Source organism: Diplotaxodon limnothrissa, linkage group LG22 (genome assembly GCF_057381915.1).
Source record: "Diplotaxodon limnothrissa isolate DT_005_m linkage group LG22, D_limnothrissa_male_GT1.1, whole genome shotgun sequence".
NCBI classification, from domain to species: domain Eukaryota; kingdom Metazoa; phylum Chordata; class Actinopteri; order Cichliformes; family Cichlidae; genus Diplotaxodon; species Diplotaxodon limnothrissa.
In genome coordinates this window covers 15,979,823-15,997,610 of record NC_140616.1, presented here as the reverse complement: position 1 = coordinate 15,997,610, position 17,788 = coordinate 15,979,823, and the positions used below count along the sequence as shown (strand labels likewise).

The following is a 17,788-nucleotide window of genomic DNA, read 5'->3' as shown; positions in this document are numbered from 1 at the left end:
ACTTTTTAAAGTAAACCTCCAAAGCATTTTTTGGAGTGCACAGTATTTAATTGAAATAAGACAAATTATTCAAATAAACTTAAAAAAACAACTTATCTGTTAAGTAAATTCCACTTGCTCAACTATGACTTTGCTTATATCTCATATCAGAGGTGTGGACTCGAGTCACATGACTTGGACTCGAGTCAGACTCGAGTCATTAATTTTATGACTTTAGACTTGACTTGAAAAAATGTTCTAAGACTTGTGACTTGACTTGGACTTTTACACCAATGACTTGGGACTTGAATTGGACTTGAACCGGTTTACTTGAAAAGACTTGATATTTTACCCCAAATATAAAATTTAACATGCATATTATATAGAGATTGAAAATGTGACGTCATTCACGGGTAGAACCGCAAAGGATTCTGGGAACTCGTGGCAAGCGGTACTAGCGCACGCAGGCTTTCAATTAAAATCAGTTAAACAGCGATAAAAAGACACACAAAAATGTCAAGAAGCTGTTGTATTATTAACTGCAATAGCCGGTCGCATGACAGCCACGGGAAGCCGACGGGTAAAGAGATCGGTTGTTATCGGATTACGTCGTTGAAGAGAAATTGTTCAAGCCATGTTTCCGAAGTAACAAAGACGCGACGGATGGCCTGGATTGCAGCCATTCAAAGACCAAATATAACGTCCCAGAACCCTCCAGCTCACAGGTTAGTCTGCTCCAAGCATTTACACGAAGGTCAGTCTGCTGTTGTAGTTAACACGTCATTTTCATAACATAATTAGTGATATAGGTTACAAGCAAGTCTGGCGCTGAACAGAAATTGTCGCGCTATGCTCCTTTATTTATTGTGCATAAATAGTGAATTGTCCTGACACAATATTGCGTTTCGCTTCTGTTATTATGGTACATTGACAAAAACATACTTCTATTCACAGGATAAAACAGGTTTTTTGTATCACTAATTGCCCAGTGCGATTACAGACTGCGGTAAAGTGAGCCGTCATTTGTGAGCCGCTGTCAAGCCAGCCGCCTCCTATCCGCGCGGTGATTACAGCATACAATATTGTTGTCACTGCTACATTTCTGTAATGCCTACCAGAAATTATTTCCACTACTAATTAATTACCGTTGAGCTCAAAGGTCCTATTAATAAACGGTTAAGGAATGTGTATTTATGACGACAATTTGTGAGACTGGTAAACTTATGATACGTACGATGGTCTTTCGTTCTACACGGTGCATTTCAAGGTCCTGCACCCATCCGTCGGTAAACTGTACCTGGGCTTGTTGCAGTGACCTGAAGTTACTAAACTTCATGAGTGTATGCACTCACTCCAAGAACCGTATAATTATAAATATGCATATAAATATGCTAAGATGAGATAGCTGACTTCATCTAACTAGCAAATGTTGTCCAGGCTATGTTGGTGATACAGTTTTTTTTTAATGTGTATGATATTTTTGTCATGCGATTTTAAAGCCGGTGTTCCAGATCTACTGGCGTTTAGATCAACTGGCGTTGGTCGAACAGATGTGTGGCAGTCTTGCGTTTCAGGAGCTGCTACCGACAAACCAGCAAAAAAACGCCAAATGTGTCATCTGTGACACTTGTGAGGTTGTCTCAAACACACTCCGTCAGTCTTGATGCTGTTGAACAACAAAATGTTTAAAAATGTGGCGAGTTTACCTGGTGATATCCTCATGCGCGACGCGATCGCGAAAACAGCAAACAAGTAACACCACGCCGATGTTGTTCACAGGACAGCAAGAGTAAACGATCGGGAGACTCTTGTCGTCGTTATCGTTCCCCTCGCACGGTTTATTTCTCCGAATTCAGCGTTTTTGCTTCACAACTACAGCGTGCTGTTTACTTTGTGCACTAACATGGAGTCGAGTCAACCAGCGCCACCTCTGGCCAAGTGCCACAGCCTACAGCCAGATCAACCTGTGACACACATCTGCACCACGTTTGAATTCGTGTCATGCACATTTGTACCTTTCAATTGTGTCTGTTTGTGCGTCATGCAAATAAACCTTTGAAATGAATGAAATGATATCATGTATTTATTATCAGCCTACATTTGTACAAAATGCCAAATGACATACACATAAGAATCACCATCCTGATATCAATACTTTTGCCCATACGAAAAATGTCGTGAACACACTAATATTTCACCAGTGTTGTAACATCACATGTCGTTAGCATAGTCTGCCTGTGTCTTCCCTCTGCAAACAAACATGTTAGAGTTGGTTGTGATATACAGTCTGCATAAGTGTGGTCAATCTAATAAACATTTATAAGGAGATGGCAGTTACTGTGAATGTACAGCAGTTACACAGTGATTAGTAATAAACAGTCAGACAATGACCCTGACAACCTCATTCAATCTTGCAGATTGCACCTTCTGTGGAAAGTGGTACCACACGGTGTGTGTGGACTTCCCCTGTGCAGAAGGCGACTACAAATGTTGTGGGTGCTAAATAAACAGAAAAAATTGATCCCTGTTGTCTTTGCTTACTGATTGTTTTTAGTGTTGACAATCCACATTGCTGGCATTGCATCTTTCAACATGTTTGTGGGTAGATTTGGATGTACCAGGGGTAAGTGCAGCCACTCAGCCTCTACTCAATGTGATCATAGCAGCAGGTGCAGATGTGTCACAAGTTAATCTAGTAGTGGGCTATGGTCATGTGTTAGTGGTGGGAACAGTCATATCCACTCACTCTCACTGGCTGTTTATTACTAATCACTGTGTAACTGCTGTGAATTCACAGTAACTGCCGTCTCCTTACAAATCTTCATTGGATTAACCACACTTATACAGACTGTATATAACTCCAGCCATGTTGATGGATTGCCTATATTGGCTGGAAATATTCATTTTCAGGGAAAAGACACAGACAGACGATGCTTACAGGATGTGATGTGACAACACTAATGAAATATTGATGTGTCATATTTGTCCAAGGCGTATTTCATTGTTATGGAAAAAGAGAATATTAAAATCATGATGACCAATTGGAGTGGTGATTTCTATGACTTTGTGTATGTCATTTGGCATTTTGTACAAATGTAGGCTGATAATAAATACATGATATCATTTCATTCTTTCCAAAGGTTTATTTGCATGACGCACAAACAGACACAATTGAAAGGTACAAATGTGCATGACACGAATTCAAACGTGGTGCAGATGTGTGTCACAGGTTGATCTGGCTGTAGGCTGTGGCACTTGGCCAGAGGTGGCGCTGGTTGACTCGAGTCCATGTTAGTGCACAAAGTAAACAGCACGCTGTAGTTGTGAAGCAAAAACGCTGAATTCGGAGAAATAAACCGTGCGAGGGGAACGATAACGACGACAAGAGTCTCCCGATCGTTTACTCTTGCTGTCCTGTGGACAACATCGGCGTGGTGTTACTTGTTTGCTGTTTTCGCGATCGCGTCGCGCATGAGGATATCACCAGGTAAACTCGCCACATTTTTAAACATTTTGTTGTTCAACAGCATCAAGACTGACGGAGTGTGTTTGAGACAACCTCACAAGTGTCACAGATGACACATTTGGCTTTTTTTTGCTGGTTTGTCGGTAGGAGCTCCTGAAACGCAAGACTGCCACACATCTGTTCGACCAACGCCAGTTGATCTAAACGCCAGTAGATCTGGAACACCGGTCCTACAACCGCATCCAAGAATAACATGCAGCTTATCTCAGAACTGTCGGTGAAAATTATTCTTGGAGCTAGGTTTAATTGAGCTGCATTTTAAAGAGGTGCAATTTCACAATTTGTGTATATTTTCTAAGTTCACTATTTTGTCATGTGTTGAGAAAAACACAGATTTTAAAATTACATGGTCTAATATTTACATTTAGCATAACTGCAACATTATTTTTTCGTTTTTGTTTTTTTTAAAGATTCGAAAGGACTTGAAATTCAAAGTTTCAGACTTGTGACTTGACTCGGACTTTTACACCAGTGACTTGAGACTCGACTCTGACTTGCCTGACATTACTTGAGACTTGACTTGAGACTTGAGGATAAAGACTTGAGACTTACTTGAGACTTGCAAAACAATGACTTGGTCCCACCTCTGTCTCATATGGTAACAGAAGGTTACGTTTTATGGCTATTTACGCTTGGAGACTTTTCCCACAGATTCAATAAGCAAAATTAACTCAAGTAAACGATGATCAAGGTTATATAAGTCACTCTGTTGTCTGCAATAAAAATATAAAGATTTGAGGCTTATTTCTTTACTCCTATACTGTGGCATCATAATTTAAAAGAGGACATAAAACAGCGTCGCCTGTGCTTTCTAATCTCACACCCAGAATTTGGTGATATTTATTGGTTGCAAACTTTCATGGTATTACAAGAGATTTAATACACCAATTACATATATAGAGTGTAATTATTGCATACAGTTGAAAACTCTTCAAAGTCACCTCATGATTGCATGGACAAAATATTGAAAATACACCAACAAATGTACTAGACAGTACTTATATATGTATCAACCTATTGGTCAAATCAAAGCAGATAACTTACTAGTACAGTTGGGCTGTGTGCCTGACCAGGTACCATTGGCTTGACACTGCCTGGTGGTGGGACCAGTGAGCAGATAGCCATCCATGCACGAGTAGATGACAGAGTGAGAAAATGTTGTTCCATCCAAACGAAATACTTTGCCGTTACTGGGAGTGCCAGGGTTACCACACTGAACAGCTGCAGGACAGAGAAATGGAAAAGACCTCAGCAAGTGTCACCTCTAAGACAGTGGAAACACTGAAACACGTGTGGGTTCATAATAATTGAATAATTGACAAGGTACCATTTCAGGATAGATTTAAATCAATTAGAAATATCCCCGTACGTTTACAAAAGGGTTGCGTGCCTGACCAGGTCCCGTTCGGGAAACACATCCTCTCTGAAGAACCTATAAGTTCATATCCCTCTGAGCAGGAAAAGTAGACCTTAGAACGGATCCTGAAATCTGTTTGTTCTCTTGAACCATGAGAGGGAATGCCAGGGTCCCCACACGAACCAGTAGTGTCACCTACATGGAAACAAAAAAGGATACAGACTTAGGTCCCTCACAGGTTTCTTACTGGTTTGTACCGAATTAAGGATTACACTTAAAGATGCTAATCCTTGAGTCAGTACACACTGTCTGTATAATGAGCTGTGTTTCAAAAATGACTCCAACTTATCAAAGCAAAGAAATGGAGAAATAAACAACTTTGGTTCATTATTTGTAGGGTGAGGAAAACAAAACTGCAAACCGGACAAAGGATTTTAAAAGAAACATCTAATGGCTGCTTCTAAATATCATACAGATTGTGCATATGCATGTGTGTGCATGTGTGCTGATGAGTAAATAGGCAGCGGTGCATGTGTTTGTCTTTGTGAGTGTGTGCGAGAGATCCTAGCTCTGTCCTTCTAGAGCTGCCTGGTCAGCAAATTGTGTCTGACAAGCAGAGCACACTCCTGGGAACACACACTTTCACACACAAAAAAGCTCACATCATCACACAAATACCAAGGCCTGGACTAATATATTTCTGGTCAAACATTTCAGATCAGTACTGCCTATTTTGTTAACGGTCTAAAAATTGCACCGGATTATGTGTGAGTGTGAATAATATCATAACTTGATTCATGTTTGTTAGATTTGGATTGCTAATTATGTTTTCAATTTGTTGCCTCCATTCACATTTATTGTTGACAATTAATTCAAAGTGTACAAGTATCTGCTTGCGTTTTTGTGTTTTTGACTCATACTTCTGAAAAAAATAACCTTAATTCACATTGGCTCTGTTTGTATTATAGTACAAATATCTAGAGGCTTGCTGCTAAATTGAGCTTACGCGTAGCAGAGACACAACATTTAATGATATAACATCTTTTGTAATGCCTTAGGATTTTAAACTCGGTTTCTCAGATGTAAATAAATAATATTCTACTCAATAAGTCTCTCTTATTTGCCTCAGAAACTTGAAAAAATAGCAGGTAAGAATGTAAAAACAGGAGGGAAAGAGCATATGTAGATGCTCTTACACATCTATATAAACTTACCCTACTAACCTGAACAAATGAAACCAAAAAAGATTTAAATAAAATTCATCTTTTTATAATCTTTAACCCTTTAAACTCTAACCTAATTTACCCTTTAAACCCGGGGTAGGCAACTCCAGGCCTCCTGCAGGTTTTAGATGTGTCTTTGATCCAACACATCTGATTTAAATGGATAAATTACCTCCTCAACATGTCTTGAAGGTCTCCAGAGGCCTGGTAATGAACTAATCATTTGATTCAGGTATGTTGACACAGGGTGATATCTAAAACCTGCAGGACAACGGCCCTTGAGGTCTGGAGTTCCCCACCCCTGCTTTAAAGGGTTAAGAAGAGAATTTCCAGGTGGAGCCAAGCAGTTGAAGGCTTCCATTTGGTAGCCTCGAGATCTCATCTCTGCTGTTGCAGATGTTGTGGTTCTCTTGGCTTCATCAGATGGTAGGTCACGTTGGAAGGGTTCGCAGGTAAGTGTAAAGCAGCTGGAGAACTAGCACCTCGAAGTCTGAGACCACGGTTCACAGCTGGAAAAATGGTTGCTTGCACACTCAAGGTCTTGTTCACAAGTCAGGGAAGCAGGAGATTGAAACGGGCCACATGTGCAGTCATGTGGATGCTATACTGGTCAGTTGTGGTTTACCAGTCAATCTACATCCCCTCCCTGACCTATCGTACCAAGCTCTGGATAGTGAGCAAAAGAATGAGACTGCGGATACAATTGGGCAAAAGAAGCGTTTAGATATAGGGTGAAAGGTTCAGTCGTTCTGGGGGGACTTGGAGTAGAGCTGCTATTCCTCCACATCAAAAAGTGTGGTTCATTCATCTGACTCTTGGGTGAGATATTGTCCTACTGGGAGGAATGCTCAGGGTTAGACTCAGGACATGGTGGATAGATTATTACTCTTGGCTAGTTTGGGAATCCTAGGTGTTCCCCTGGAGGAGTTGCCTACGGAGAAGGAGGTCTGGTCCCCTGTGACCTGGCCCTGCATAATTGGCAGAAGCTGGATGGATGAATTGTTGGATGGATGGATGAAGGTACTTAGTTTTCCAGTAAGCACAGATTAAGGAATAGCTCAACATTTTGGAAAATGCATTTTTTTGCTTTGCACTCTTCTTTACAGCTTTCAGCTAATACCTTAGCATTAGGACTCCGGATACACAGGATAAACATTGGCCTGGCTCTGGCCAAATGTAATGAAATCCATCCAACGCTTTGAAAGAGGAATTAATACAGCATTTCATTTGTTTAATGTGAAAAAGGATTTAAGAGTAAAAGTGACTATTTGTGACCTACTGAAGTGGCACACTCAGTGTCCTGTGAAATCACACCTTTCTTTTACTTGAGGTTTTTGTTCGGATCAAGCAAACAGTAGAGGGCATAGAGTTTTTTAGGTTTTGGAGGTTAGAGGCTTGTTTAACCTTTGAAGGGAGAAAAGCTGTTTCACCAGCCTTCCCAGTTATAGCTTCATTTTTAATGGACAAACCTGTGAGTGGTTTAAAAAATCTCGTGTAGCTCTCAGCATGACAGGATGTAAGTGTAAAAATCCTAAGATGTTCAGGTATTGCTTAAAGCTTCTGCAGATGGTAGACAACTACAGTTTGGCTCAGTTATGAAACCCAAGTCATGTTCAACTATACAAATTCAGCCAACTCTGAACTGTTAATAAATAAATTCCAAACAGGCTGAAACTCTCCCTGGCATGCTGATTATTAGAATACCATAGGCTGTTTGAATACTTTTGTTAGAAACTGTGGCATAACAACTTGTTATTTTCAGCATGGCAAAAGCCAAGGTCTTTCATTTCATAGGCCTAATAAATAAATATTCAAGATAAGTGGCAAGGTCGGCTTGTGAATTGAATTTGCAAATCTAAGATCTTTGAGAGCCAAGTCTCAAGTAGCTCTACGCTCACAGCCTGAAAATATCATCAAATATCACAAACAGCATCACTTCATATATGCGTCATCTCATCAGCTATCATCAGGCAGAATAACAGAACAAGCTGTGCTGCTGTTGGACTGAACTCTCATGTCTGCAGATCTTTGGTATGGACCTGCCAGGTGAAAACATGAATCACCGCTTCTTAAACTATTACCCTGCCTCACTCCCCAAGTCTCCCTGGGCAATTGCTGTAAATAACAATGTATTCTTAGTCAACTCGTCTGGAATGCATTTTCACTCAGTTTGTTATATAAGCGGCAGCTGGGAGCCTCTCAGTCTGGAGAGCCACAATCATGCCCCCAGCAGGCCAACTGAGTGTCACATAACTTAGATGGTTTGTTTACACATGAGGGAAGGTAAGGAGGCTTTCTGTCTGGAGAGATGGTCTAGCCCAGTGAGTAGTGAGATATGCATATACAGCAAATACAGCAGAGACTGAAAGCTTGTGTAAAGCACTTTACAGAACAATGAGTGTTGCAGCTACACTCCACAACATTGTAATAAAATCCACTCACTGTAGAAAAGGAAACACAGCTAATACTTGAGAAAATGCAAAACTACAAATTAGCTGAAATATTTCAGTATTTGAACATGTACTTTAAGAACCTACTTACTTTACTACACTGTATCGATCATATCATAGAATCCCTCATAAAAGCAGGTTAAACATTTCTGAAACACAGTGAAACTGGCTCATGGTTAGTTGACCAGAAGAGAAATGCACATGGTTAAGAGTCCACGACTGAGGTGACTGTAAGTGTGGGGTAAAGTTAATCTCCGGAGCCCTTTTAACAGACAGATACTGATATACTCTCTTTTCTAGTGCCAAGTCTTCCTTCCATATGTTCACCCATCCCTTCCATTATCCCTGACTGAAAGGTTCAGGAAAGTGTCTGCTGGATATAAAAGCATGAAGCTCTCTGCACTTCAGTCTGCATGTTTAGACGTTTCGATTTTCATCTACAACTGCTATCTATATATTCGTCTTTCTGATAGGGTGGACGTTAAAGTCTGTGTATTCAACAGAGGTTAAAATGGTTACCAGAGCAGAATGGCATGGGGGCACTCCACATCCCATTGAGCTGACAAGTCCGGGATGATTCTCCTTTCAGCTGTCTTCCGCCCAGACAAGAATACCGAACCGTTGAACCAAATGTAAACTTATCTCCGCTCAGCACACCGTTTGGGGGAGAGCCGGGATGACCACAGTCTACGACTAGAGAGCCACAGAGGAGAGAAATGAAGAAAACAATGGATGACTTGTTTTGACTCAGCAAAGCTCTGTGAGAGGAGGTGCAGCTACTTCTGTCAAGAACTAAGGACAGATTAAAAATATATGCAAGGATTAAGGATTAAAAAGCTGACATGACACTGCTTGCTAGGCTTTAAGGGAATCTTAAGAGTAACATATAAAAAGAAACAAAATGAAAAAGAAACAAAATGAAAAAAAAATGCAAGAATCATTTCAATAAATTCCAAACCCAGTCTTGCTAAAATACTGTCTTTCCAAAGATTGTGAGGAAGAGAGAACGATACTAACCTATGCATTCAGGTAGCGGTTTGTCCCATTGTCCAGTAGGTTGACAGGTCAGTACAGGTGATCCAAACAGGTAATACCCAGGATTGCAGTCATAGAAAACCACTGTGCCAAAGGTAAAGTTGCCATGCTCTATTTTGCTCTGCCGGATTGAGTTGGCTGGGATACCTGGATCAGAGCAGTTGACCACTATACACAGGGACACACGCAGAGACACACAAGCACAAACAGACACAGAGACAGAAAAGCATGTGTTATTTGGCATGAACCAGAGAGGGCAATCTCTCTTCCCCCTCTTCATTTTCCCTATTTGGAAAGCGGTTTTGCAGAGTAGTATAAGGCAGACCAAGGAGGACATGGTGAAGAAGGAACAAAATATCAGACGTGGAGTTTAGGAGGGTTAATGCAGTAGATGCTAAGGGATGAAAGGGTGGTCAGGCAGGTTTGTCTGTAATGGATCCAGAACTCAAGCAGGGTTATGGCTTGTTATCAATGTGCTGCATTTTAATTTTACCCAATTCATTGGCACTTTATTCTGTAAACTGGGCAGAAGGCCGGTAGCTTGTGTACAAACTCGTGCGAGTGAAGCAATTTGAGTTGCTCTGACTGTTATTTGGACAATCAGGGTATGAGATTCATAGCTTACTGAAAAAAAGTTTTTATTCTTGAGACTGGAGCCATGAACAGGTTAGACATATGTTGAGCTCTAAATCTACCTCGAAACTTCATCGAAATTAAGGGAAAAAAGATGTATTTTTATCAAGAAATGTAAGTTTTCTGTTACGATGGTAATAATAGAGGAGATTAAGCTGAACAAAGTTAGAGGTAGAGTTGAGGTGGATACAAATGATGGGGATAAATGAGGATGGTTGCTACTGGAGAAGGCACTAACTGTAAATAAAGAAAGAGACTAAGGTGGTATTAAAGGTTGGGGATAAATAAGGTTAGGGGTGAATACACTTAACTTTTCTCCCCACCTTTACACGTTGGGGGTGGGTGGCTCCATTGGCGGTTAGCCTGGCACTGAGCACGTGCAGGCCCCTCCATTTCATAACCCCGATTACAAACAAAGCTGACCACATCGTTGAGATTGAAGCCGTTTCCCACCGTGCGGCCATATATGGGGCTTCCTGGATGGCCGCAGCTGATCGCTAAGGGAAAAAGTGTAAGACAAGAACACGTTTATTTGCACGCAGATTTGTTTCTACAGAGTGACACCATTCTGTTGTTTTTCATGTTGATGTGTAATCCCATGATAGGTTTTTTTCAATGAGATAATTAAATCCTTAAAAAAACATATGCTGAGATCTATGATTTGGTGTTATTTACTAAAATAGTTGAAATATTTAGTTTGTAGCAAGCAATTATTGAACAGAAGTAATCAGTGCATTTGCTTGGGACTGTCTTCACTCTTGATAAGCCACATTTAGTGTACTTACAGCTCTGCCAGTAACACCGATGACTGTTTTGTTAATTTTTCATCTTGTTAATTGAGTCATTGTATGCTATGAGAAAAGAAGGAGGCCAAGGACTAGTTAGTGTCAGAGCCACTGTCCACAATGAGATGACGGACATCAGCAAGATGGCCACAACCGACTGTATGCTTAGTGAATAGCTCAAGCAGCAGAAACCCAAGAAAGAGGAGGAAGGAGAAGAACCATCATGGAAGGACAGGCCCTGCATGGTATGTACCACAGGCAGATAGAGGAAGTGGCTGACATCTAGAAATTACACCAGTTTAGACAAAGCTGAACTGAAAGACAGCACAGAGGCACTAATTATGGCTGCACAGGAACATGCTGTAAGTTCAAGATCCATAGAGGCTGGGGTCTACCACACCAGGTAAGACCCCAGGTGCAGGCTGTGTAAAGACGCCCCTGAGACAATCTTGCACATAACAGCAGGGTGCAAGATGCTAGCAGGCAGGGCATACATGGAACACCATAACCAAGCAGCCGGCATAGTTTATAGCAACATCTGTGCTGAGTATGGCCTGGAAGTCCTTAAGTCAAAATGGGAGATGCCCCCCTAGGGTGACTGAGCTAATTTCCTGTGGGACTTCCAGATACAGCCAGATAAACTGGTGATGGCTAACCAACCAGACTTTGTAGTGATGGAAAGGCAGAGGAAGACGGCCGTAGTGACAGACGTAGTGATACTGAATGACAGCAACAACAGTAAGTAGGAACACCAAAAGCTGGAGAAGTACCAAAGGCTCAGAGAAGAGCTCGAGAAGATGTGGAGAGTGAAGGCACCAGTGGTCCCAGTGGTAATCGAAGCACTAGGTGCAGTGACTCCCAATCCCAATCCTGGGCCATTTGACCTCAGTACATCACATGATAGAATGGGGCTAGGTTTCACAATGGGTTCACCCGAAACCTTGGCTGATTATGACCCACACCCGTTTTCACACCTTGGCTCGTGTGATTAGGTAGAGGATCAATAGGGAGTCCATGACACTCTTGGGGACACTCCCATAGGGCTTAAAATCTGGGACTCTCCACCAGTTGCTCTTAGAACTGAAAAAGCTTCTCGGATGAGAGATGAAAAGTCTTCAAGGAAACTTAAAGAAGTCCAGATGCTTTTCTTTCCAAGCTCCTTAGACTCTCTTAGGCAAACTTTCATCACTTTTTCAGAATGAGATCATTGCCCTTCTGAAAATTGAAGCTGTTGCTAACAGACTCTTTTCATATGATACTGGGTGGTGGATCAAAATTTGTTTTTACATTGTTCATAATTACATCAGTTTTGACAAGTTCTCAAACATCACTGAATAAAATACAGCCCCAAACCATGATATAGCCTCAACCATGGTTTACAGATAGCCGTAGATACTGTTGTGATTTTCCTGACCTACTCCATAAATACTGATGACGATTTAAACAAAAGTTTAAAATTTCTTTCTTCTCCTTTTAACAAACAGCTACCCCACCCCCACCCCACCTGCCCAAAATCACCAACTGTCATCCAAAAATCATCAGACATAATGACAGGACTGAAAATGAGAAACTGAAAAAGAGAAACTTTGAAAGACTTTCACAAAGCCCGGAGCACTTTTGCTCTAGACCACTTAAAAAGCTGAAAGAAACTCTGGCGCCTAGGAGATATGAGGAGTGGCTCAAGACCTCTGCACTTGTAGCTTATACAATACATCCCAATTGTAGCTTACCCACTAATGTCATTCACATACATAACTTTATACTGCAAAACCATTTCGTACCACTTGTGTGTCATTCTCTTACTAAATTGCAAAAATCCAATCATGTAAAATGTACTTTTAGACATCAAAGCTACAGAAAGATATAATCTAAACCAGACATGAAGATCAGAAGATTTGTATTTCTGGCTCGAAAACCACATCAAGTGCAGATTTGGGCCAAATATGTATGCCTTTCCTACAGTCATTCATAAATATTTATGAAAATGTCAGATGACTGAGAAGGCAAAGCTGGGATCCTAATTTAGGGTCATTATTTTGGAGATATTAGGTCTCACCATCTTCTGTGTCAGAACTGAGTGTGCACTGTTTGCAATCGTGCATCATAATTGTTCTTCTTGTTTCATCCACTGAGCCTTCTCGGCGTTCATGTGATGTTTGCGTAAACAGGCACTTTAGTGTTACTGCCAGTCACTCTCTTATCTACCTCGCAAACTACAAACCTTTAAATTATTTGGAGAGGAGAGGAGTCTAACCAATGTAAAAGAAAAGGAGTTGGTGGTAAAACACAGTGAAGGAGAAAGTCAGGGAACAGAGAGTAAGAGGACACTAAAGGATGAGAAGACAACAGGGAGAAAGAACAGCTAAGGTGAGGAGAGCAGAGCAGAAATAATGAAGACAAGAGTAGACGAGAGAGGCAGGAGGCAAAGCACTTGATCAGGAAGAATCAGAAGTTTGTTTGCATGCCTAAGATACAAATTTATCTGACACCATCAGCATGCCCTGCAGCCACACACACACACACACACACACACACACACACACACACACACAATAGTCTCATTACCATTCTGTGTTTGTGTCTATAAACAAGAGCCTCTCATCTCCATAATTACAGTATAATTTGGCTGTAAAATGATTTCCCTCAATAACTCCTGCATGAATAACCTCAATAAAAACAGCATAGCACTCCGAGATATGCAGAATGATACAGACACTATCTGGACCACATAGACACAGATGAACACAAAGAAAAGCATATAATAAAGGCCCTATTTTGTACATTGTTTGTTGTTTTATGAGTAATAATGAAAAACAAATGCTCCGTCTACTCTCGAATCATCAACACTGTGACACCACCTCCGTTTTGTAAAGACTGTCTTAATTTAGGGAACAAATGGGCTGCCTCTTTCAGGAAAAGGTGCCCTTAATTGGCTTCATCATCACCACCTCAAATGTGCCCTGTGTGATGCCTAAAAACCTTCACTATGCTCACAGCAAGTAACCAATTTTAGATTTTCACAGTAGCCTGGGCAAGTTAGGCCACTCTGTTTTATTCTTGAACCCAACTACTTATCTCATTTAAGGCATACTAGCATTTTTAACCCTCTGGCCCGATAAGATTTCTGGTGAGAAGCCACAGTTACTCAAGTCTACTCTGTGAATACTTCGAATGAGGATAGCTCTCAAACAATATTTATGTACTGGCTGTAGTAAAAATAAAAGTAAGAAAAAAGTCCCAAATATCTATATTTCTTTTTAAAATTTGATCTTACTGACAAAAACTAGTAGCGACGTTGGTGGTGCATTCGTACACAGTGTTAGAGGTAATGCCACTGCTGGTCATGATTACTGAAATATTCATTTTGCTTTTACGCCATCTTTAACTCAAACATGCATCTACTGTTTGAAACTACAGTACAGTTTCTTAACACTTAGAGTGTTAACTGTTAGCTGACAAATATACTGCTCAGATAAATTAAAAGAACACTTAGAAAACACATCAAATCTCAATGGGGAAAAAATAATGCTGGATATCTATACTGATATAGACTGGGTAATATCTGGGGGGGGAAAGGATGCCACCTTGCTTGAAAGAAATGAAAATTATCAACCTACGAGGGGCTGAATTTAAAGACACCCCAAAAATTTAAGTCAAAAAATGATGTGAAGTTTATTAAAGCACCTACACTACAAACCCAGTGGTTTGTATGGGGCCCAAGTGCTTGAAGGCTTGCCCGACAATGTTGGGCCTCCTAATGAGATGATGGAAGGTGTCCTGGGGGATTCCCCCCGACATCAGCAGCGGGGCACCACTGAGCTCCTGGACAGTCTGAGGTACAACCTGGCACCTTCGGATGGACTGAAACATAATGTCCCAGAGATGTTGTGTTGAATTTAAGTAAGGCAAACATCCTCCAGGAACTGTTCACATAGTTCAAGAGGACATGCACTGTCGTGCACCAGGAGGAGCCTGAGACGCACTCCACCAGCACAGTGTGTCTAAGGATTTCATCCCGACACTTATACCCGATACCTGGCAGTCAGGAAAGATAAAGGTCTGTGCATCCTTTCATAGACATGCCTCCCCATAACTGACCCACAACCAAATAGCATAATGTTCTCGAGGGCTTTTCCACACCCTTTCATGTCTGTCATATATGCTCAGGGTGAACCTGCTCTCATCTGTGAAAAGCACAACGTGCCAGGGGTAACTGCTAACTGGGCTCCATGGTGCCGGGCCTTGAGCACAGGGTCTGTTTCTGACTGTTTGGTCAGCGACATCCACACCATTCAGTGGCCTCCACCTGTAAAACTATTCCTGTTTTGGGGGTTGTCTCATTGTTAACAAGCCCCTCTGCTACTTAACTGACCAGATCAATATCCCTGAAGTTTTACTGACTTCATTCTATATGCTGATTAAAAAATGTTCCTTTTATCTTTTTTTAGGATCTGAAGCTTTATAGAAAAAGACTCTCTCTGATAGTTGGGACAAAAGTGAGTTTAATCCTGTGCATAATGTTCTTCTTCATCTTTCCCACTGAACAAAACCTACAGTTGTTTTCAGCATTAAGGCTTCACTTAATGCTGAAAACCATATAGCCATACGTAGCCATGTCGCTACATGTCTGCTCTGCTGCTTTAAGGGCAAATTTAAAGAGCTTAAATTTGAGGTAATTGTGTTTCATCTGAAAACAAAGAAAAAGATCTCAAACTATATTTCAAAAAAGGAAAAGTCTGATTCGACCAAATTCCACTTACTTAAAATTTGAATGATTTACTTGGTGATCTGGATTTCGCCGTATTGGGATTGCTCCCACATCATCATAACTAATGTTAACTAATACTTCAGGTTAACTGCAACTCTTCAGCTTCCCTTTTATGCTGTCATAAGTTTGCAGCTCAGAAGAATAACACTGAAAAACTATGATGATGAGATATGTTTGCCTTCAGTGCTTTCTGAAAAAATTTTAAACAGATGGAGAATTTTGTTCATTTTGGGTGTTTTTAACCAGGAGTACTGACATTACCCCCAAACAGTGAAGTGTATGTAAGTAAGTTTATGTTTCATATCTAATTCTTATAAGATCTGTATGACAAAAATCCAAAATTGGGTTGTCTGAGTATAAAATTCCACATGGTGATCCGGCTGTTAGCACTGTTGCCTCACAACAAGAGAGTCCTGAGTCTGAATACACCATGTGGTCAGGGTCTTTCTGTGCAGAAATGCATGTTCTCCCAATGTCTGCGTAGGTACAAGCAGTGGGGTTAAGATAGGTGTGAATCTGAGTGCAAATGGTTGTCTGGACTGGAAACCTCTCCAGGGTACAGTAGGTACAATTATAATAATGAAAAGGAGATCATCATGATATAAAATTATGTCATCAGTAGTTTTTACTTTCACATGGGACACATCCCCATAAAAATCCCGTGTTTGCTTCCCTTTTGGACTACCTTGCCTGACTTCTTAAAACCAGTCTTTTCCAGTCAGTTTCACAGAATCGCTAAGGTATGACATCAAAATTCAGCAGTTGCACTGATGACCCAAGAAAAATATCAATCATAATCTAGAAACAGATAGATCATTCATCACATTTACCAAGACAATTTGCATGTTTTGCTTTGGCGTTCTACTGCAACACCTTACAAATGTTGTCTCACATAGAAGATCTTAATTTGTCAAACACGAGGCCTTTTTCATTGGTATGCCTCCAAAGTGATTTCTAAGATGTATGATATTGATTCTTCAACTCCACAGGCAAGCAAAACATCCAAAATTTAAATGAACTGCTGAGCTCTTTATCAAACCCTTCCTCCAAATTGCCTCTATTTGACTTCATTTTTTTTTGTTATCTGTAGTAGCAAACAGCCAAATTCGTCATAATTTTCCTGATCATGCCTCGGTGCTAAAAAAAAAAGGTTTTTATAAGGAGTTAAAGTAATAACCACGGTAACCACTATAGACGTTAGTGGTTACCGTGGTGTATTGTGTGACAAATACGTGTCAGAATCTTTTTCAGAGGTGAGCTCATGTGTTTTCTTACGTATGCAGATGGGTAGCTGTCCAGACCACTGGTTGTCTTGGAGACAGATACGGACTGATGAGCCTATTAGTCGGAACCCAGGGAGACACTGATAAACGACCGTATCACGGTAACCAAAGTTTTCCCCGATAACCTGGCCGTTCACAATGCCTTCTGGGATTCCACAGTGACCAGCTGCAAGAGAGAGATTGTGGGAGGGGTCAGACTGCACACACTAAAACAACTTCATTCATTTGCACTTTTAGTATCTAAAATTTGATTCCTGGTTGTCAACATTTCCACAAATGTGTCTTTTGTCTTTTATTGCATTGTATTTACTTATTGTTGTTGTGAGCAGGTGCTATAGTGGGTGGCTGTTCGGCAGATATTCAGATAGTTAAAAATTTAATATACCCGTTTTATTTCATCCATAAAATGTCTCTTGGGGTTATATAACAGCTTGGCTTAAGGGCTTGCACACCGAATCAGTTTCATTGTGTGATTCTAAGCAAACACAGCAAATTGGATCAGTTTCTGCGCTATGATCAAGGCTCAGCTGCTTTGTTCCCACTTCAACATTTTCACAACTGTATTACTGCCCTTTCTAACACTTTCAGTGTTCAAATGAAGGCATCTTTGTGCTTTTAAACAATCAAACTTGGTAAAAACTTAACAAGCGACGTGTGGGGCCCTCTTTTCTCCTTGATCAGATTCATTCACGGAGGTCTGATTGATGCACGGAGCTACCCCAAAATGCTTTAAAAGGCGTTCCACAAAG

At 40.8% G+C, this 17,788-nt stretch overlaps 1 protein-coding gene across 1 annotated transcript in view; it reads right to left on the bottom strand.

The window, feature by feature from the left end:
* The window catches only part of csmd3b (CUB and Sushi multiple domains 3b), a 433,532-nt gene that overhangs the window by 13,748 nt on the left and 401,996 nt on the right, over nt 1-17,788 (bottom strand). The window contains exons 55-60 of the mRNA XM_085346113.1: nt 17,032-17,205; nt 10,515-10,700; nt 9,553-9,738; nt 9,055-9,228; nt 4,875-5,057; nt 4,550-4,726 (exon numbers count right to left, since the gene is read on the bottom strand). Coding sequence (XP_085202239.1) covers nt 4,550-4,726; nt 4,875-5,057; nt 9,055-9,228; nt 9,553-9,738; nt 10,515-10,700; nt 17,032-17,205 — 1,080 coding nt within the window. The remainder of the gene's footprint in view (nt 1-4,549; nt 4,727-4,874; nt 5,058-9,054; nt 9,229-9,552; nt 9,739-10,514; nt 10,701-17,031; nt 17,206-17,788) is intronic.